We start from the raw sequence: 22,443 nt of genomic DNA on the forward strand, positions 1-22,443 counted from the left end.
CAGTATTTCAGTCCTTAAGGTAGTCAGATTTTCAGATGGTTCTGAATGTTTAAATCTCAAAGTGGAGCAACTGATGAAAAATAAAAACATTGCAAAGTTTGTATCAGAGAAAGGAATGTGATTACTGTCAGTAGCTAGTTACTGGTTATGGTAATTTTACCAATTCCAAGTATTAAATGGATATGGATATACTTTAAGTATCTTGGGTTTATTACACGAAAGAACATCTCATGACATTGTATGACTGCTGTACTGCAGATGACAAAGGAAAAATTTAAATTTTTTACAGGGCTGTTTTTGAATGCCTCACTTTTTGTTCTTTTTAATGTTTTTATCTGTTTGTGCTTACATAGCTAAAGACATGAGCTGTGTCTGCAGTGCTTTAGTGCAGCAGCTCTGATCTCTGAGCCTGTGTGTGCTGGTATCACAGTATGTAAGCTTAGAAACCTCTTGGACGTCTTTGTAGCCCTCCTGGGGGAGAAGCAGCAAGAAAAAACCCACAGTAAAACAGAACTCTGGATATTGTAAAGGCTTGCAGGAAGAAGGAAAAACAAGGTACATATATGACACAGGAAAAATGGCCTAAAAGTTGCTACAGTTTTCCCATGCAGGCTCTTTCAGCAGAGGGCAGTACCTGCTCTGTGTGCTTTGATGTCCCCAGACTGCACAATCACAAGCAGCAGGATGTGGATGCACCAAGCTGGTCTCAGCACAAGCTTTCAGCTGAGTAAGTTTGTAAGAGGTGGCTGGAAGGGGACTCTGAATAGATTTTGGAACACCTGTGTAAAATTACAGTAAAGGCAGTATTGCAAGGTAAGCTGTGTTAGCCACTTACCCATTCCTGCTGGCAGGGTTGGTGTTCTTTGGTTGTCAGCTCCTTATCCAGGTGAACCTATTGGTGATTCCCTGTTTTCCTGCCTGCAAAGAGAGTAAGTCCAATGCACAGGAACCAGCAAACAAGGTGATAGCAAGATGTGTTCTGGACTGTTTCTGGTGCTGTCAGCTGGTTCAGTGCAGGATGATTATTGCATTGTCACAAAATAAAAACTTTTTCACAGAATCATTCAAGCTGGAAAAGAGTCCAAGATACTGAGTCCATCCTTAGACCAAACACCACCATACCAATTAAACCGTAGCACCAAGTGCCATGTCCAGTAATTTTTTTGAGCAGCCCTAGGGACATGGTGATTCCACCACTTCCACCACTTGCCTGGGCAGCCGATTTCAATGCTCAGCCACCCTTTCAGTGAAGAATTTCTTCGTGATGTGCAACCTGCACCTCACCTGGCACAGCTTGAGGCTGTTTGCACTTGCCCTATCGTTTGTTTCCTGAGAAAAGAGACCAACCCCCCCCCGCTTGGTTACAACCTCTGTTCAGGTCCTTGTAGGGAGCAGTAAGGTCACCCCTGAGCCTCCTTTTCTGCAGGCTAAACCACCCCAGCTCCCTGCACTGCTCTTCATCAGACTTGAGCTCCAGACCCTTCCCCAGCTCTGTTGCTTTCTCTGGACATGCTCCAGCACCTCAGTGTCTTTTGCAGTGAGGGCCCTTGGACACAGGACTCAAGTTACAGACATTTATTTTTGTTTTATTGGTAGTCCCCCACTGCTTGTGTTTCGGCTGGTGCAGAACCCATTGAAGAGGTTATCTTACTGGGTGATTGATGAAAAATGCCATGTCATCACGTCACGTTAATTGTAATCTCGGTTTGAAGTCCTTATTTCCCTGAAGCCTACTGCAATAGTCTAGGCATCTTCCACAAGGTGGAGCTTTAAGGCTCTGCAGCTGGGGAATTTTCCCTCTTGTCTAATAAGCAGAAGGATGAATGGCGTTTATGAAATCTTACAAAATAGGTATAAACCAACTGTCTCAACACTTTTTAAGAAAGAGAGTTAAGTTTTGGAAAAAGCAATAGATGCAACAGATATTTTGGACTATAATATATCTGAGTCACTGGACTTAATGTTGTGAAAGAGAAAAGGAAGGATTGGAAAAAATAGTTCTCATTACTTATTTATTGTTTTGGTATTACTGTTTCTTTGCTTCCAAACTGCCTTGAAAGGTAGGCAGAACTAGATAGAGAAAAGCATTATCAAAATAGTTGCTAACTTTTCATTTGTTGGGAGGAGGCTTTTTTTAATTTTAAACAGTCCTACCCTAAAAGAAGAGGAGGAAACTATAGATAACAGTTATTCTGATAGATTAAAGAAAGGCAGAAAGCCTGTTTCTTTTGTACAGCTGTCTTTTCAAGAATGAGCTATGTATGCCTGTTCTCTAGAAGATCATCTTTTTTTGGTTTTCACTCTTGTCTGCCAGAAGTTGCATCTTGCTGAATTCTGGAAAAGTGCTACTGGTATTTCAGGCTGTGTTTCAGTAATCAGTTATCTTGGGTTTCCCATGTTTCTTTGAGTATCTGAACTGTGTTTTACTCTATTGCCATCTTGTCGGAAATCCCCTGCTGCTGATTTTGTTGGAATGGAATTCCTCATCTGCTCACTGCGCTGCTGCTGGTAAGGCAGTTTTGTACATTAACTAGCACAGACATGTGTGGACATGACCTGGTACTGTGCATGCAGAAGCTGGGAAGGAGTTTAGCTGAAGAAGGGAAAAGAGGACTGGATGGAGGCGGTAGCAGCAGAGAGGGAGAAAATCAAAATCCCAAGTGCCTTTCCTGTTGGGCTTTTCTACCTCAAGCTCGCCTTTCCTGATGATAACAGATGTTAGTAATCTATTTTTGCCTCATCTTTTGCATGAAACAAAAGTTGAGGACAGGAGAACGTTATTGAACTCTCATCACAAATGCTGTTTCCCTCTTACCTTTCTTAGTAAACTCCTGTGTTTAGACCAAGAGACTTATCTAGTACTTTCTGCAGAATCTATCTTGTCACTCTGTGCTTGCCTTGAGTTGCAGCTGAAGTTGTGAAACATTTTTTTTCAATTTAAATCATGTTGTTTATTTCATGCTTTGCGGGTCGTGTCTGCAAAGAAATTGAGAGAAATTGAGAAAATGAGAAATTTGCTATGGTTTTTTAATCTGTGTTTCAGGAGTCTTCCTAAGTTAGGAAGTAGGACTGGTACGAGCTACGTACAGAGACAGCATATCAGGAATCCACTTTCTCTCTCTGTAACATTACTACAGCCCCATCTAATGATCCTCTCCAGTTTTAGGCACAGAAAATAGCATATGGCAAATGCATTAAAATGCAAGTGTGCTTTATGCCAAATGAGTTAAGAGCATCTCTGGACAGACTGAGTGCACCTGATTTCTAGACTTCATGTAGACTGGTGGCAGAGCCAGCGTATAATGCTTCTGCATCTTGCTGGATCTGTGGCAGAGCCAAATTTTTAAGCTTCAGTTTTCCTCAGATGCTCTCACAGTCTTGACATACTGAAAACTGTCTAAAATTTCATTTTCTCTGGGTTCCACATTTCCCCCCCCCCAGGTATCCTTTTCATTTATTTTATTGAAGTATTGGTTTGACACCTGCTGAGTAGATATAGCTGCTGGTAGGGAAGATGTGGGGACTGTTTTGGCAGTTTGAAGAGCCCTTCTCTGTAATATAATCTTATGTTAGATTTCTGAGCCACAACCTCAGACATTTGGCTTGCAAAAAAATTAAGTAATATGAGTAGGGTGGTGGAGTGAGCTTGAAATCACTGAGATTTTTTTCCCCCCCACTTGTTACTTGACATATTGTATGGGCAGGAATTCTTGCATTTCTCTCCTGCTGCTTCTGCCAGTGCAGTTTGTCTGGTCTCCAAGGATTTTAAGTACTCCACCCATTCTCTTTATCAGCAATAGCAGAAAATACCTTTCTTTTCTGAAAACCATAGCAGTATCAATCACTTAAAATACTGTAGATGCAAGCTTTTTGCATAATCCATAGTTTTGTAACAATGAGTGATCCCATAGCAGTCAGTTCTAAATGCCAGTGGCTGTCTATGGAGTTGGATAAAGGATTACTCATTTCCCATTCAAAGAAATGGTGATTTTGACAGGGAGTGCCAGGGCAAATTGAGTTAATAAAGCCAAGGATATTGAGGGTATATTTACTAGGGGTAAATACTTAATTTTTTTCTATATTACACAGGCCAGTGCTCTATTGACAAAACCACCCCAAACTGAGAGTTCAGAGGCATTCCTGTGCTGGTAACACAATACAGTTTCTCAGAGCAAAGTTTTCCTTAGCACTTATTAGCCAAAAGATCATGGTTGCTTTATTTCAAAAAACTTTGGTATAAAGCTATTGAAATAGCAACCTAAGGCAGAGAATACATGTGGAAAAGGGTATAAGTGTAGCCTAACCCTTGGAGAATGGCACAGGCAGTTGGTGGCTATTTAGCTGGATTCCCTTATGGTCCATTTTCAGTGTAAGTCCTATTTTCAGTATAGAATGTGAAGGAAATGCAGTGTAGCCATTTATTTAGCTTATAATCAGTGTGAGAAATCCCTCTGCAGCTTACAAAGAGAGAAGGGTGATAGTAGAAAATATCATTACTGGGAAGACAGATGCTCTAATAAAATTGCCTGTGGCTTCAGCATCTCCTTTTTTTTTCAGGTTTACTAGTCCATAGGGTTCATGTCTCATCTTCTGTATTATTATCTTGCATTATTTTCATGACACAGGTAGACCTAGATGCTCATAAAACTTAGAGATCGGCAATATGAACTTTAGCCTTTTGTTCCTGCTCTTCTTGCAGTCTATTGGAGTTTTTTCTGCTGAGTTCCATGATGCTGAGATGCAAGGAGAATGGTCATTGCATGTTAAATGCTAGACTGATCTTAACTTGAAAAACAGAATTGAAAACAGGGATGTGGAAGTAATGCTTAACTTCCAAGGCAGAAACTTCTTATTTCCTAATATCTTTCCAAAAATAGTCAGTGCAAAAAATTATTTGTCCATTTACTTGCTCCTAAGGCTGTTAGCTTAGCTATAGCTGCCAGACCAGGCATGTGAACTTCTTATCCTACTTTAAAAGTCACAACATGTAGAATTTAACAGCTAAAGCAGCTGTCATCTCCATTAATCACAACGTGATCATTTGTATCTGTTTGTTTGCTCTGTGGGTGTATCCTGGTGGATGACTGTCTGTCCTGGTGTTCAGGCAGTCACTGGCTTCTCTGCTTTTCACTTACTCCCTTGGCTTTCTCTGGGTATTTAAATTCTGTATGTTTTTTTCTAGATTTTCTTTAAAGCATTACTAGTTGTATGAGTTTTAGAAGGATTTTTTTTTTTTCACTCCACACTCTCCTAGAAAGTTTTCTAGACACATGCTGGCTAGAGAGTCAACTAGGGAAAGGTTGGTGTGAAGGCTCACACCAAAAGTGTCATCAGATGACATGGCTCCAGATCAGAGGCCAAAAGTGACACTGCACTTGCTGGATTTTGTTCCACTCTGTGAACCACCCTCCCAAGTCCAGCTTTCATCCCAATGTCTGGTTTATGAACTTAAATAGAGTCCATCTTCCCAGTGGCAAGGGGATGGGAGCCGCTTGGATGGCTCCGTGATCATTGGATCATGATGGGAGTGGTTTGCAGTGTCCTCTTATGTTGCATTGACTCTACAGCTGATGGACTCAACTTTCTATGATTTTAGTACCTGGTCCGTTCCTCCTGTTTTTTATGTCACTCATATTAAGTAAGGTTTGTGGGTGGTTGGTAACTGATTTCAGTTTTAAATATCATAGTTTCTAGGTCAGATTTAAGGTTGATGTAATTAGGTGGTAGCCAACCATTGATTGTGGATATATATTGAATCAAATAATTTCTGATGAAGCTGCGCCTTTTTTAATCTGTTGAGGAACTCAAGGGAAGAGATAAAACAGGAACTTAAAACCAGTTCATCAGCTACACCTATTACACAGTAGATGACTGTAAATCACACAGTGGATATTTCATAACAGCAGACAAATCTCAATGAGACAATCCTAAATGTTTATGGGAGGAGCTGTGGATGTTATCATGCAGTTAGCATATTATCCTAACAAGCAAATAGATCACACCCCTTTAATGAAAGGAGTTATCTGAAAATGATTTGAACTATTTTGCAATTACTTGTAAATTTTTATGCATGTCTCTGAAAAAGATTGTTTTCTAATAACGTACAAATGCTAAGAAGAATAAAAATATACTATATGTGATAAAAATCTAGCCAGGGTAACTCATATAGCTTATTTATAGGATTTTGTTTTCAAAGTGTCCTATAAAGGAATGGAGACTTTTCTCCAAGACAGTTTTTGTATGGTTTTTTTTATTTTCTGGTCAAAGTGAGACTAAAGAAACATCTCATAGGCAGTATTATAACATGCAAATGATGAAAGCAATAGAAAGACATAGTCAACTAGCTTCCAAAATCAGTGATAAAGAACAAGACTTAGACTGAAAAATGCTATTGCCAGTGTGATAGGGGCACTGCAGTGCCTCTAGACTGTGTTGCTTTTCCCCCACAAGTGAGATGCATTTTTGTATTGACCTTCAAAACACAAAGACATGTTTCACCACCATTTCACTGTTCTATTTGTTTCCTTTTAGGTGCTGGATTTTTAAGATCCTATCTGAAACTGGGAAATTTTTTTGTGCAGTGGCAGTTCGTCTGTAACTTCTCCTTTGCTACTACCCCTGTTGGGTTTTACTGAAGTTCTACAATTTGTTCTTTCTCTTGCAGTTCATTTCCTAAAGTAATCTTCCTAGCCAAGAGCTACATTAGAGCCTTTCTGACAGCTCCAGTCTTTAAATGAGGAACTGGCTTTGCTTACTGCATTTGATTTTAGAATAGTTTATGCCTAAATGTATTCTACTATGAAGCATCCAGCTTTATTTCAGATTTAAACCCTCTTGGCTCTTGGAAATAGTGCTTCATTATATATATCTATAATAAATCAAGTAATGTCATAGCCTTTGATATGAATAGAGTCAAAGCAGTCATGAATAGATCTTACTAAAAATTATGAAACTGTTTTTCAGTGAAGCTTCAGTTGGAAAGAAAAAAGTTAAAAATTTTTAAATTTATTTTGGTATAATTTTTAGTTTCACAAGGGATGTCAGTCATTCTCTGAAGCTTGTACATGAATGTATAATGTTGGTGAGAGAGACACTCTGTTGGTCTTTGTGATTACAGAATAATGTGGTTCTGTTGTCTCAGAGATAAGGACTAATGATCTGGGAGAGTCAGAGTTTGAAAATAGATCATTGTAGGGTGATGATCCTTAATGAAAGTGGGTAATAAACTTGTGTTTCTGTCACGTTTCAGAAAATCTCCTGCAGATGACAGGGATCAACAGGACACGGACCCATCATCTACCTTTTTCTTCTGCATCTGCTTGTTAAAGTAGCATCTGCTTCGTAGTAAAAACTGAGCCTCCAGTTGTCTGTTCAGACCCCTTTCCTTTGCCCTTTTATTGGCTTTCTGCAGCTTGGTAGGGAGTAGATTGTGTAAAGTATGCCCCTGGAAAGCAGAGGCCGTTAAAAGGTTTAAGACAAATTTGTTTGAGGACAAAGAGGGCATTGAGGAAAACTGTGGAGAGGGATTGAAGGGCTTTTGCAGCGCAACAGAGCCTTGTCTGTGCAAGACTCAGCCTGCCTCCGAGTTCCAGCAGGCTGCCGAGAAGCAGGCCAAGAAAAGACTCTCCAAGACCCTGTTCCCTTCATCTGTAGTCTGCCATCTGGACAGAGGATGGCTAGAGGGTTCCTGGAACGTATAGAAAGGAATCTTGAGGGCTGAAAATAAATGCCACTGGAGACAGGAAGTGTCTGAGACTAGGAGGGTTGGAGGAGGGGAGCTGCTCTGGGGGTCACGGTGCTGGAAAGGGTGAGGGACAGATAAGGAGAGCTGCTGTGCTGCATTAGAAGGTGCGCAGCCTTTCCTGCAAGCCCTGAACATCGCTCCATTTACTGCTTTATATACTTGAGGGCATCTTACTTGTTTGTTGCAGGAGTTCATCTGAGTGACTTGGATCTCTTTCCCTTGTACAAAGGGTCACTTTTTGTAGCCCTTGGCATATTAGGGACTCTGAAATTGGCCAGGTTTATAGAAAGATAAAGTGGTGCCAGCCACTCTGAAATTTGATCTTGATGTTGTCATGAAGCTCTGTGTTGCTTCAGCGTGGTTTTTGGTGGGGTCTGTTGCAGTCAGGTTAGATGAGTTGACAATGTTCCCCTGAATTGTTTTTAACCTGTAGGAAAGTCAGTGGGCTATGATATTTTATTCCTTTAGTGTGCTTTAATAAGTGTTATAATACGGAGAATAATGTTACTCCTTTCTGAATTACAAGGGTGGCACAGCCTTTGTGTTCTTCTCAGAATGGAAATGTCAGCTAATCATATCACACATCTTTTCTTCCTATAAGAGCCGCTTAAACCTCCAGAGAAACTGCAGAGTGAGAATTCTTTGCATCACCTGCTTTGCAGTTTTTTAAGGGTAACCAGCCAGGTAACTGTGAATGTTTTTTAGTTTGTGTGCTGGCCTCTGAGGATTAAATGGAAATGATGTGAGTTTTCATTTTTCAAGATGTTTCAAAGAATGATTATGGAAAAGCTCCTTCCTATTTCTGAGCTTTTCTATGCGCACAATAAAAATCTCTTCATGAGATTTCAGGGCCATTATCCTCTAGAGGATGCTCTTAGGAGGCCCAGGCACTTACGCTAGAGAAAGTTACACTCTGTGCTTAACTGAGCAGTTTTCCTTCACGTAATACTTCTGAAAAATAAAACTGAAAAAGGAGCGTATGCTCAAATATTTACTGTTTATCCCATGTGAAGATGGTGGTACATTTCTTATTGTTGACTCTGGCAGTGGAGTGTGCCTCAAGTGTCAGCACTCACTGGCCTGCTGGAACTGAGCTGTAACTGAAAGTCTTTTCTGGGTAAGAGAGGAAGTTTCCAGAGCAACTGTTTAATCAGCTACATGTGCTGGCAGCCTTCTTTGTGAGATCACTGCAGGTAGTTTATGATTTGATTGAAAATTAATGGGGCAATTACAGCATGAGACTAAGAGTAGAAGATGCGGGTTTGGAATGAGGATCATATCAATGCAGTAACAGTAATTTTCAGGTTCCTCCCAGTACTTGTTCAGCAAATAAAAACCTGTTAGACAAATCTTATTTTATTCTAGAAATTCTAATTTAAATGTTGATTAATACTACTGCATTTGAAAACCAAATGAATATTATAAACTTATTGTAGTGGAAAAAGTAGATCCTTCCACAGCAATATCTTTACTGCTAGAAGGTTTATCTTCTTTTTGTTTCCCTCTAAATCACTTGATATATCATCCCTTAGAGTGTACCAGTAAGGACTGTAATTATTCCAGAGGCTCCACACACAGCCGCCACTGGAATCTGTAATTAGGGGGAGTGCAAGCTTTCTGTGCTTAGGGTTATGTTGTTCTCCAGCTGCAGGATGCATTTCCAACTCCATAGCACAGAGGAGAGCTGCATAGTGTTGCTAAGTGAAATACCAATTTATAGGTTAAAATCCATTTTGTTCTTGATTTTTTTTTTAAAAAAGAAAAAAGTGGATAGCATGATCTCTGTGCCAGCTCATTACTTTTCATATGATTGTTTGGAGAAGAAAAAAACTCCTGAATTCTTAAATGTCTTAGTACTGAATAGGGGTAAGCTGGATTCTTTGCTGAGAGCTGTGTGGCATGTTCTTTTCATTTGCAAACTTTTTCCCAACTGTCATTAGTCCTTCCTTAGGGCAGCAGCTTGCCAGAAAAGGAATTTCAGTAGATTGTCCGTGTTTACATGAGTTGTTTCTGATTCTTTGCTGAAAGAAAATGTTTTCTGTTATGCATATCTTGTCTTGTTGTAAATCCTGTTAGTGTTTAGGTGGCTGCGGGACGCTTCTGTAGCAATTTGAGAAATGTTATAACCTTTCTTGGGTTATGGTATATGTGTAATTGGAGCATAGTGCAGTACAAGAGTCTCTGGTTAGGGCAGGTCTTTCTTTGGGTATGAGGAAACAGCACACAAGTGATTTAGTGTAATTTTGAGTCAGGCAAAAAAAAAACAACAAAAAAATCCTGTCTTCTCAAGAAGCTGTTTGGCTTCATGGCAGTCTTTTTAAACCTTTGTTTCACAAGGAAAAATAAAGAAAAGACCTTTTAAATTGACACTGTCTATAGGAGACAAAACACAGCATAAAGATTGATACATAATTGTTTCTAATAGGCTTAGTCAAAACTTACTACAGTAACTTTTCCTCTTCAAGCCCTTGCTGCTCTGCTTTTGTGGGGTTTGTCAAATTTGTCATAGCAGTTTTTGGGGAGCGCAATGATGGAATTTAAAAAAAAATCCTGCAGGTAAAAGGTGGAATTTTATATAAAAATACTCATGCAAGCACACAATCCACATGCTTTCTGTGTAGCAAGTTACTTTCTGCCTGCCCTGTAGTATGAATTGTCTCTGTGTTGTCATGGAGTCCACAACAGCAGAGTTGCTGGTCCCACAGAAGGGTTTCTGTGATTGCACCAAAATATGTGAACTGGGAGTGGAAAGGAATGAAAAGATGGCCTTGACAGCAAGCCTGATTCTAATGTGTGTAAGTGGAAAAACCTTGTAGTATGTGGACTTGAAATTATTTTGGTCAGTAAGTTAATAAAAATGGTGACCTGTGTTAGCAAATAATCAAGTGTTGCGGTGTTGTTTCCTAAGCCAGGTCATGAGTCCAAAATATCCACTGCTTTTTAGGAGATGGGGGAACTGGAAGAGGCAGAAAGAATAAAAGGGTGAGACAAGGATTCTGGATTTAGTGTGTTTTGCAGGTACCTCCACAATAATTGTTTTGGCACTTTTATTTTCAGAGGTAGAGATAAGACATCTCTTGTGATGATCCTAATTATTTGATGTATATATTATTACAGAACTGCAGTGTATGAGGAAAAATAAATGCTGTTAATAAAAAAACCAAAATTAAATAAAATGCTGACAACCTGCAACAAAACTTTATAAGAACTGTTATGTCTGTTATAGGACCTAAACTGGTAATGCTTCATAGGAAACTGAAGAGCCTTGGGTTTTTTACCACTTATGAAGAATAAAGCTTTTCTTCACTTCAGCTTCAAATGGGTGCATTTTTAAAGGTTAACAGCAGAAATATTATCCCTTTCTAATTTTTCCTGCTCCAAGCTGAGCTTTATCTTATTTTTTTATCAGTGTAGTGAGGTTTTTTTTTTTGTTTCTAAAACGTGCAGATAATCCATTATTGTTCAAGCATGTGGAGAGTCTGGCAATATGTATCAATGGACTATAACTTTTCATTGAATTAGCTGTCAGAAGAAAAAAAATAGGAGTGTTTTTGTGAATTATGATCTATCCCACATTTTTAAATAAGAAAGGGGGATTGTGTGCAAGTTGACTTGTAATGATGATGTGTGGAGTTAAGCACAATGATGATTTTTTTAATATTTGTAGTATCTGGAGAGGAGGGATGAGGGTTGGAGTGAAAGGCAGGTCAAAGCTGGAGAAGTCATGAAACGTTAAGTTTGCTTTGTACCATTTCTTCATAGGCTCTTTCAGTTGTCACATGGGCACGTGAAAAACCGAAGGCTCTTGTGCTGGTGTTTTGTTGAAAGAGAGTTTTTTATAAAGGTTAAACACAATCATGGAGTATGGCTGCAGATTATAGATAAGGAGAAAGCTGGATAGGTAGGGGAAGAAATGCCAGCTCTGCTGGAGGCAGAAAGAATTCCAGTTATTAGAGGTTTCCTTCTCTCCTCACCTGGAGCTGAACCCAGCAGTCTTTGCCTGGCTGCTTGTCTGGGCTGGCAGAGCAAATGCCATTGTGAAGATGCCCGTGTGTCCTGCACTGAAACTGTGCCTGTGCAGTCTGGGTGTGCAGCCCTGGACTCCTGGGTTTGGAAACTTAGCATTGCATGCCCAAAAACACCTTAATGTACATCTTTCTGGGTATGGACCGTGCAGTACATGTCTAAAATCCAGAGGGAAAAAAAAAATCCTTATTTATTACCCTAGTCATGTCCCTTAAAATGTTGCTCTGACTATATACTTTCCAAAGTCTCAAAGTCTTGCTTATTGATCTAGAAGAAGGTTTAGGACAACCTGTGTCTTTTTGTGGTTTTGTATTTTTTTGGTTTTGTGTGGGGTTTTTTTTGGTTTTTAAATTTTTTTTGGGGGGGTGGTGTTTGTTTTTGTTTTTTTTGGTTTTTTTTTTGTTTTTTTGTTTTTTTGTTTTTTAATTTTGCTTCTACACATGATGGTTATAGGTGCTGATTAATCATTGTTTTTACTTTTATTAAATTATGTGACTGGGGACATACAGCCAGGCATTTTTTGCTAATTGGTCTTTTGGTTTTTTGTTATGTGAAAGTAAAGAAACGAGATTTACTTATTGTAAGCGGATGTTAACATTTCCTGGTAGATAGGCTTGCTCTGACTCTTTAAGCATCTGACAGAAGATGGTGTCAGCAGGAGGAGGGCATAGTGTGAAAATGGCCCATTATGAGCAACTCAGGCTACTGGGGTTTAAACTCTTACTCATCAACTCACTATACTATTTGACCCTAAGCAATTTAATCCGTTTTTGTCCCATTCCGCTGTCTAAAGCTGGAGCATGCTCCTCGTTGCAGAGATGTAAATGGCCTGGCTAATGATGTGGTAATTGACCTTTGAAAATTGAATGTTAATTAGAGTAGTTGTTGCCTGCGTCCTGTTCACAGCACTGCAGGCAAGGCTGCTTTGCTTACTGTAGCTTTGTGACTTTAAACAAAATTACATGGGCTTGCACTAAAAATCCAAGCAAAATAAGGAAGTAAACAACAGCAACAACAATAAGACATTAGATAAACCGTAGCTATTACAAAATCGCAGGAGAATCGCCCTTCTCAGTCTGCTGTACAGGCTCCCTTTTGCCCATCTGATGGGAATAAAAAATTCAAGTGGGTTTAATGGTTCACTTCGACATTAATTCTCCTGGATCATGAATGCAAACTAGCAACTCTGATTGTGACCCCAAACAGCAAGCTTTAAACACTCAAGATTTATCTAAAATCCCCAGTGTGTCAGTTGAAATTTTGTAATAAGAATTCTATCTTATGAGTATAGAAGGAATGGCTCAAGCAGGTACCCAACCTCCTCTTGAAAAGAAGGTCCCAAGCCCCGTGACTGTCATGTCTGTGTTTCACCCACTGCAGTTCCTGAAGCTGTGTTCTGATGGAAATAGATGGGTAGATACAACTAGAAATGTTACAGCAGATGACTCTACTCTAGGACTTCCTTATAAATCTTGGAAGAAGTAAAAATGGAATCTGTAAAGAAGGGAAGCGTAACAAGAGTGCAGTCTTAATTAAGATATGTAGGTGGAAGAGATTTTTTGTGGGGAAAGAGTGGGCTATGAGATGTGTATCCTAAGTCATGCTTGAAGGAAAAAAAGGAATTTGATCATTATATTGGCATGTGGGCCTAAACTGATGCTGGTTAAAATTTTCCAGGAACCTTTCGTATGAATGGATGTTAAAAACTGAAATGCTTTCAGGCAACTCTAACCTACCATATGAAGGTTTTTTTACTTCATTAATTTGGCATTTAGTTTTTAAAATTTTAACTGAGTCATTCCTTGGTTTTCAGCCAAAGCTGGTTCTCATTTAACCTGGGTCTTCAAGATTACTTGCTCCCCTTAAGTTGTTCTTCATGTAGGTAAAATGGCACAGTAAAAGGGTGAGAATTCCACTGGCAGCTCAGCAATTATGCTTTTAATGTTAAATTACTCCATCTTTTGCCAGGAGAAAGATGTTTCATTCCCAAGATAGGACTGTTTGCTTTGTTCTCCCTGATTATCTGTTGCTACTGAAGAAGTATATTTCCATGTCTCCGAAGGCATTTAAGACCAGCTTTCTAGGCTAAATGCTTTTATGATATAACACTGCATACTGGGAAGGGATACATGATGTTAGTGAGGAGTTGGGGATTGCCTTGCATTGTGGGTTTTCCCATTGTAAACTCAAGGGACTACCTGTCACTGGAAGTCTGTAAAAGCAGAAGCGTGGCCAGGCAGCAGTTGTGCAAAATTTGGATGAAATTTAGTGGTGGGTGTACAATTTTTTATTGTATTTTTTTCCACTTGAGAATGGTGGCATATAAAGTAAGAATCTTTGAGGCATTGTCTACCATATTGCCTTGAGAGCTGAGTTCCATGATTGGGAAAAATGTTTTGAGAAGGTCTGTGTGTGCCCACAGATGGGAGAATGAAGGGCAGTCACTGGGAGCTGAAATGCAGCTTCCCTCATGTAAGAGGCATTTGGGCCTAGGCACTGAGGTTTGAATATAGACCTGAAGATTTCTGAATTATGTTACTCTTTCATTTGATGTTTGGCTTTGCATTAGTCACTTCATCCCACTAAATCCTAGACTCTGTATTTTGACTTCCCAAGTGTTTCCCAAAGTGTTGTTATTGCTGCTTTACACTTTAGGAAGAGAGATACCAAAGTGGAAGATGCCAACTGGCAGAAGTAACAAATTTTTCATTCCTGGCCTTAAATTGTTTAAGTATCAGGGAGTATTTTATAGCCAGCAGCTCTCTGATCTTGACAGTCCAGTAGAGTTTTACTTCACATTCTCTGCTGTGCCTGAGCAAACACGATGAAAAGGCAACGTGTGGATGCTGCCCTGTGTTGTCTTATCCTCAGTAATGGGAAAGACAGAAACAGCACTGACTTTCTGATTCTGTTTCCAAGTAGTTTCCTTTTATCTGCTTCACTTTATAGCCATTTCCTCCTGGGTTTTTCCACTGTAATGACTCTAACAATCACTGACACAGGTTGCAGGGATTGAGGGCTTTTTTTCCAGAGTGCTGTTAAAATTTTCAAAAGTGCTATGTAAATGTTAGTTAATGTTCTGATGCTCTCAAATATGAGGTCCGGACTCTGACTGGGGTGAAGTATTCTTGCCTTTCTTTGAAGGATGGATGACTGGGCTTACGCCTGGGATTTGTCTACAAAGACTTTTTGTTGAACATTTAGGATCTAGCAAAAATGTGAATAACAGCAGCCAAAGTCAAATTTGGTAAGGGCTTTGTTAGGATCACCTAAAAAAGCCAGTGTTCAAATGATTAATGTTACTGCCTTTGCCTGACACACAAAGTATTTTTCACTTAGCACTTCAGAGAAGCTGTTTTCTTATGTCCATCAATTTGAAGTACAGAATAATCTGCAAAAATAATATTGTATTTATTTCTTTTGAGACAGTCAGTTTGCTTCTCTCTGAAGGTAAAGCATAAATGATGTCTGATAAGTGACTCTACAAATGCAGGATGATATTTTTTATGATCAGAATTTATTCCTGATATACTCAGGTTTGCACTTTTGTTCTCTTTTCATACCAGTCAGCAACTGATAGAGTAGCTTAAAGCTTCTGATTGTCGTTGTTTTCCTGTAATGTATGTGTTGGTTTTACACTTGCTTGTTGCTAATGTTGGTGTGCCATCCCCAGTTCCCACACATAATTCCTTAAGTCAAAGCCAGCCATATTCCATGGGTGCAGACTGTTCCTTTGTTGAGATTTGTACTGCATACTGAAGTGCAGAGAGTTCATCAGTGTGTGCCTTACCAAGGAAGCATTTGTGCTTACTTTTGCACAGACCTTTCTGAATTAGGAACTGCAAAAGAGCAACTTACTGCCTGCCAGATTTGTCCTCATTTACAGCTGTAAACGTTAAATTCATTGAATAAATAATTTAATTTATAATACTTGGCAGTAAGCAGCTGTACCAGCAGTCTGAATTTGGCATTGAAGTAAATTTCCTTTACCCTTGAGTGAGAGGGGCATGCCAGAGTCCTTCTGTGTGTCTGTGCAGTAGCAAGGGTGGTAATGGAAGAGATGAATGAATCTCTCAGGATACTGGGGAGGATGTGCAAGACCAAGCTCATGATCAAGTTTAAAAGGAGATTTGGAGTGTTTCAGATTAATTTCTTTCAATTTTAAAATATTATAGTGATTGAGCACATACTGTATACCTGTTGTACTCACCTATATATGGCATGTCATCTGTTTTATAAAACTTATACATGCGTTAACCCAGTTTTATTTCCTGATACCTCTTGTTTTTAATGATTTTTTCTGTATTTGACCAAAATTACAGCCTTTTTTTAGTATTTAAAGAATTTTCCTTCCTTTACTTTCTTAAGGGTTCTCTATAAAAAAAGTTTTACATGTTGGAGATGAAGTTCTTATATTGGAATCTGTTAGAATTATTAACAAAAATTATTGAAATCTGTTTCATTATTAACAAAACCAATCCAGCTTTAGACTTTTTTAGTTGAAATATTGCTTATAGCTTTTAGCACCTTAGTGTAAGACCACTTGGCTAAATTAAAAAAAAAAAAAAATAAAAGAGGAAAGGATAAAAGGAAAGAAGCCAGCTGTGCCATAGAAAACTTGACTGTTTTTCTTTCTGCTTGTTTTGTAGGCTTCAGGGAGTTCTGTGTGCCTGATCGTGTTTAATTTTAGCTGAAGTCTCTTTCTCAGAAATATCTCTCCTGTTCTCCCTCTGTGATACTTCCACACTTCTCCTGGATTGTATCATTAGCTAAATTTTGCAGCAGAGACTTTTATACCGACTGGGACTTGTTGGGTGGAGCATGTTGGTAACTCATACAGTTCTTTCCTGTTCTTGGGCTGAAGGGGCAGTGCCTGCTCTAAATTACCTGCTCGCTGCTCTTGCCAAGAACATCAATCTTCTCTTACTATTTTTTATGTTACTTTATGAGCCTTCCTTTGAGATGGACAGAGTTTTGGGGGCTGATCTGAATGGGGGTCTTCATGCTCTACAGTCCTTTGCCAGAGTTCTATAAATACCTGTTGTCCCTGTGCCCATCTGTGTGAATCAGGGCAGTCTTCACCTCCCGCTAAAGCATTTCTTTTGCCACGGTGGTTTAGTTAACCCTGTGTAAGGACCTCTCTCTAACACCAAAACTAATTACTGAATTCTGCCCAGCTGCTTCTGTTTTTAAAGCCTAAAAGTCATTTAAAGTAAATTGAAGAGAATGCACTTGAGTACCATGAAGTCCAGTGGCAAACTCCACATTACATTAACTCTTTTGGCTGGCCCTTCCAACGAGCGATGTCTGTGTTCCTTTGCTCCAAGCCCATCTCCTGGAAACTGCCCCAAGTGGGGGATCAAAGCAGGCAGTGTGCCAGAGGTTTGTGTTTCAGACAGTTTGGCTCACACTGAAAGCTTGGTCTTTCCTGTATTAAGCCATGGGCAGATGTCCACTAAGAATGATTAGGCAAAATTTATATGAAGGCCTTGTAAAATGCTGTGTGTGTTTTCCTTTCTTTTTTTTTTTTTCCCCTCGTTCCCTATCCTCTTGCTTGAGACATTTTGTGTGGGTGTGTATTTTTTTCTAAATTTATAAACCCTGGCTTTTGCCCTGGTCTGGTAGAAACCACTCACCCACCCTTTTCCGTTTCCAGGCGGATTGCTGTTCTGTTATTACAGTTCTGTAACTTTCTCCAGCACCGTCCTCCTTTGCTTATTATAAGCAGCTTGCAATAACCCTTTCAGTGCTGCTGTCATTTTTTGCTTTAAATCAGGACTACCTAAAAAGCAGATTAAAGACTTCTCCCCTGTTACAGCTTTCTCTTTGGTTATAGGAAATTTATTACAGCTTTCATTTGTATATTGACCATTGTAGTGTCCCCACAAAGGGCTTTCTTCTTTCTTTTCAATACTAAGCCAAAATCTCCAGTGTAATGGGATTTCTTTACGAGTTTGGCAAAGAAATCTCTTCAGCCCTGAAGCTGAGGCAGCACTATCTTCACATGCCAAATGAATCAGAAGAATTTGGGGATAACATTTACATCTAGCTATGTCTTAGAGTCAGATTTCCTGTTCTCCTCTTTTACTTTCTCATTCCCTATCAAGCAGCAATTGATAGTGATATATAAGATCTCTGTTCCTCTAATATCAGTGTAAATTAAGTCTGAATTATGTAAGTATTTAGGTAGAAGTGAACCTGGCTGACCCACTGTTTGGTTCAGTGCTGGAAGTGTATCATTAGCCCAGACAAGCAGCCTTACATTTGTTTCTTGTAACAGTTCAGTACTTCATTGATTATCTTGGGAATTAACTTGAACAGTCCTTAAATACAAGTTATGGTGCAAGACAGTAGAAAACAAGGTTAAGCGTTAGGTTAGTGGGTATTTTCCAGGAGAAAGAGAGTAAATTGTTTCTTCAGTAGTCAAGTAGACAAATTCAAATAGATTTTTCAGAAGAGGACAAACAATACACCTATAAAGTAATAAGAAATATACTGTAGAAGTAACTTTTTAACCCTTGTGAAAACCTTGGCTCTGGCAAATAGGGTACATATGGGCACTCTGTCTCCTCCCTTTCCTGACCAGATGCAGAGAACTGAGGTTGCTAGTGAATATTTCTTTTTAGATGTAGAAAGACGTTTCATTCATATGCAAAGCTCCCCCTGGATGAATAATTAAGCTCTGAGTGTACTGTAAGTCTGTCCAAGTAGTGGAGGACTGGCTTTTCTCTTCTGTACTCAGCCTTTTACTTAACATGTACATTTCCTTATTAAATGGGAATTTATTTAATAGGAATTGAAATAGATCTTTTAATGATGTTTTCAAAGCTCAAAGTAGCTGGGACATGGTTGAAAATGGTAAATCATCCATGCTAATTTATGTTATCTAAGGAACTGCTCTTTGAGCTAATGTCCAGAATAACTAGGCCAAATGGTGCTGTTGAAATTCCCCTTGGAAGCAGAGCAGTAATTGGATGAATGTTTAGCCTGTAAACAAAAAAAATCCATGCTAAAGTTTATGGATTCTGCTTGGGAAAGGGAATAAGAGAGAAGTGGGCTGTACAAACATTTTATTTGTCAGAAGAGATCTTAAGGAGACATAAAGATGTTTTCCCTTCTCCCATATGCCTTCACCACAGTGAGGATGATTCAGCATGTGTATGGTCTCTGGAATGCCTACGTGTAGGGAGAGAGAGGAGGAGAGGATTTCTTTAGGTGCAGCTAATTGAAAATACTGTAGGAGATAATGTCCATAGCACATTGCCTCACCATGGAGCTGCCTATTCAGCAAGTTTATCATCTTTATGTTGACTGAAAATAAGGGTTTTTTTAATCTCTGTGAACAAAACACATTTCTCCAGAAGACCTCTCTGAAGCAGGAATTCATTGTTTCTGAAGTGGTTGTGTTGGCAAGTAGGCTTAGCTGTGTTCCTGTGGTAAGTTCTTTTGTCCATGATAGCATTTTGGGATCCCAGCATCGATGTGGCTGACTCTGGCACTGATTGGACAGTTTATATTTAGTTGCTGGTTTCCTATAATAGTTTTCAGATGGAGATGTTAAAGAACACATACCCTTGTGCTGCTGTAATCCTAAAAGAGCATGGGGGAGTGAAAAAGAAAAAAAGGAATTGATGTCTTTCTGCAGAAGTAGAGTTACAAAAAAAACCAGCATCTGCTTTCAACAGCAGAATTCTGAAATTAATTTTTAAAAAATTAGGTAGCCAGTGAAAGCAAAATGTTCACAAAATTCATGGATAAATCACTTAAATTTTGTCTGCAGAAAGGCACTTCAAAAAAGCTGTGGAATGGTCACTTTTTATTATTATTACAAAAAAATATGATTCTCCAGTTTAGAATAGTCAATTGCTGTTCAGTAATAGTTATCAGACACCACCTCATGACAGCTACCATGTTCCACATTGCAATGCAAATTAGTAGATACCCAAAGAAAGCCTGGTGTCATATATGATTCAGTGATACTGTCAGATGTATATTTTATTTCCAGTAAAGATGCAAACATACCAGAGCCTGCATTTTACTCTGAGTCTGGATTTAAGGTGATCTCTCTAAAATCTCATATTTCAAGAAGAAATTGAGTACAAGTTTTCATTCAAAATGGGTTTGCAGAGCATTTAGAAATGATCTTTAAGTAGCATTTTAGATTTGTTAACTTTACTTTTTTTTTTTTTTCCTAAATTATTAGCAAAATAAATCATCCTAGTTACCTTTGATAAGCTTCCAAGAATGTGTGTGTGCTTTACTCAGCACTGGTAGGGAGGTAGCTGCCTGCAGGGACCTGACTTTGACCTGTTCCATGGCCATAGGGGGTCTTGAGGGACAGTGAGGCCTGACCATAGCAACTGGAATAATCATCCCCTGGTGTCAGCCAGTACATAGGTAGGATCTTTGTAAAGCTGAGAAGAACATGAGGTATTATTCTCTCTCAGAATGTATATGATAAAAGCAGAGCCCTGCCACCACTGTGCTTGTAATGTGTTGGACCTGTTTGGAGTCCTGGCCACTCTGTCTTGTTTTGAGGAGGAAATTCTAAAGCATGCTCTAGTCTGGTTTGACTTGAGCCAGTTTGTGTCATGGTTACACAGCACAATTTAATTTTTTTTCTACCAGCTAGAACTGGGAGCAAATCATAGAAAGGTGGTGATGAGAGACACCTGCAGAAGTCACCTGGGCAGTCCCCAGCTCTGGAGCAAGATATCTCAAAGGCCTGCAATAATGCAGACTCTGTAATCTATTCCTGTACTTAAACCCAAATACACATACCAAGCAAAATAATCCTAACCTGCTCTGTTTCTTGCTTAATTCAAATGCCTTTGTGATGGACAGAGCAGGAAGAACATTTTGTTTTCTTTCTCTTTATGTTCTTGGAAGGTGTTGTCTTGTTTTTCTCCCTCAGTTTTCGCATCTGTAAGACAGATAATCTTCTTCATGCTCTCTGGACTCCAGAAGTAATTCTACATCTGCCTTCAACTAGGGTGCCATGGGTTGAGCACAGTGCTCCAGATTAGGCCAGATGCTGAGAATTTCTGTCCTGTAGATGCAGCATGTTTGTAGAACTCAGTCTCATTGCCTTTTATCAGCAGGACCACATTGATTTCTTCAGCCTGTAATTCAGTGTAACTCTTTTTCTCTCAACATTAGTGATCTATAGTCAGTCCCTTTATAGGTATTCTTGATTACACCTAACAGTATAATCTGAGGCACCTGTAAAGAATTAAAGTAATTCTCTTTTTTTTTTTTTGGCTGGTTTTCTATAACTGTTAAATACTTAAAAAAAAAATGCAGCTTGACAAGCATACTGTCTTTAGACATCTGAACCATTCAAATAAGAATAATGTTTTACTTGGGCCAGAGTTCTATGGGATTGATTGCTTCTGCTTTTTAGGTAGTGAATATTTAATCTTTATATTTGTCTAGTGTGCAGTTTTCCCATATCCTAAAGCAGTTTCACCTGGGCCACAAGTGATGGTCATTTCAACATCCGTTGATAAAAATATTTTTTGGTGTGATTGATTACTTAGGTCACTGTTGATCTGCTCACAGGCAGTAAATGATCAACAGCTACCTGGAGTGATTTTTGCATTGTGTGGTAGACTCAGCAGCCATTAGGCTGTGCAGCTGTTTGGTTCACAGCTATCAGGGTGAGCAGAAAGGGGAGGGAAACAGCCTCATCAGAGACACTGCAATGCTGTGATTTATGCAGGGCAGCTTGCCCTGCGCTGGACTGCTAGAGGATATTTTTCCCTGCAGCATTCGAGCGTGACTTTAGATCTGCCTGTTTTTAACCTACTACAAGGAAAATAAGCCTTTTAACCACTAATCATATGTCCCTTTGCACATGTGTAATTTCGAAGTTGATACTGGGGGGAGAAAAAAACCACAAAACAAAAATGCTGAGTATTTGTTATCTAGGGCTTCTTGTTTAGTTGCCTTGTGCTCCGAGGGTAGGGCTTGGGTAATAGTTGCAGCCGGGCTGATGAGCAGGAGGGAACAGATCTGAAATTGCTTTCAGACTATTCAGAAGAAGAGCAGCTCACTTATCAACTACAGCTTTCGAAAGAATTTATCCTTGCACGTGCAGGGAGAGCTTTAGGTACTTTATACAAAAAACTCCTCTGAGTTTTTGCTGCTTTTCCTTAGCGGGCTCCAAGGTTTTGGGAGAGGTTTTACACCTCCAGACTCCTGTTTGGCTGCCGGCAGTTTCCTCTGGGCTTCCTGCTCAGTGGCTCTGGTGGTGGTTTCGCATTGTTCCCCCGCTGATGACTCAGAGAAACAGGAAAGAGATCCCCTGGTGAACAAAAAGCACAACCACCAAACAGGTGCCTGTATTCTGGTGTTGCAGAGGACAAACCACCTCATTCTGGACTTTTTCCTAAGATTCTTATCTGCAAGTATGAGACTCAGGAGGAATGGGTCATACACGCTGAACGGGTAAGAAACAGCCTGCATCCTCTTTTGAAACTTCATCATTAAAGTTGATGAACAGTGAAAACAGAAGCCTTTATTTTCCTCTCTAGTGGCAGGGTACATGAAATAATGGCCATGTCTTTTGTCTCAGAAAGAACAGAGGATCACAGCGTAGGAAACGTGCAGCTAATTTAGCTTTGTTTTCTTCTGCATCTCTGTTAGGTTTGCTTTTATAGTGTGTGCATTCG

General features: G+C 39.4%; 1 protein-coding gene across 2 annotated transcripts in view; it reads left to right on the forward strand.

Moving 5' to 3' along the window:
• MOB2 (MOB kinase activator 2) overlaps window positions 1-22,443 on the forward strand; it is a 109,472-nt gene that overhangs the window by 32,581 nt on the left and 54,448 nt on the right. Inside the window, exon 1 of one of the 2 annotated variants that reach the window (XM_038139629.1) lies at window positions 21,073-22,219. The exons of the other annotated variant lie outside the window; for it this stretch is intronic. Coding sequence (XP_037995557.1) covers window positions 22,182-22,219 — 38 coding nt within the window. The 5' untranslated portion in view covers window positions 21,073-22,181. Of the gene's footprint in view, window positions 1-21,072; window positions 22,220-22,443 lie in introns of those variants that run through there. 2 annotated transcript variants of the gene reach the window in all.

Source organism: Motacilla alba, chromosome 5 (assembly GCF_015832195.1).
Source record: "Motacilla alba alba isolate MOTALB_02 chromosome 5, Motacilla_alba_V1.0_pri, whole genome shotgun sequence".
Lineage (NCBI taxonomy): Eukaryota > Metazoa > Chordata > Aves > Passeriformes > Motacillidae > Motacilla > Motacilla alba.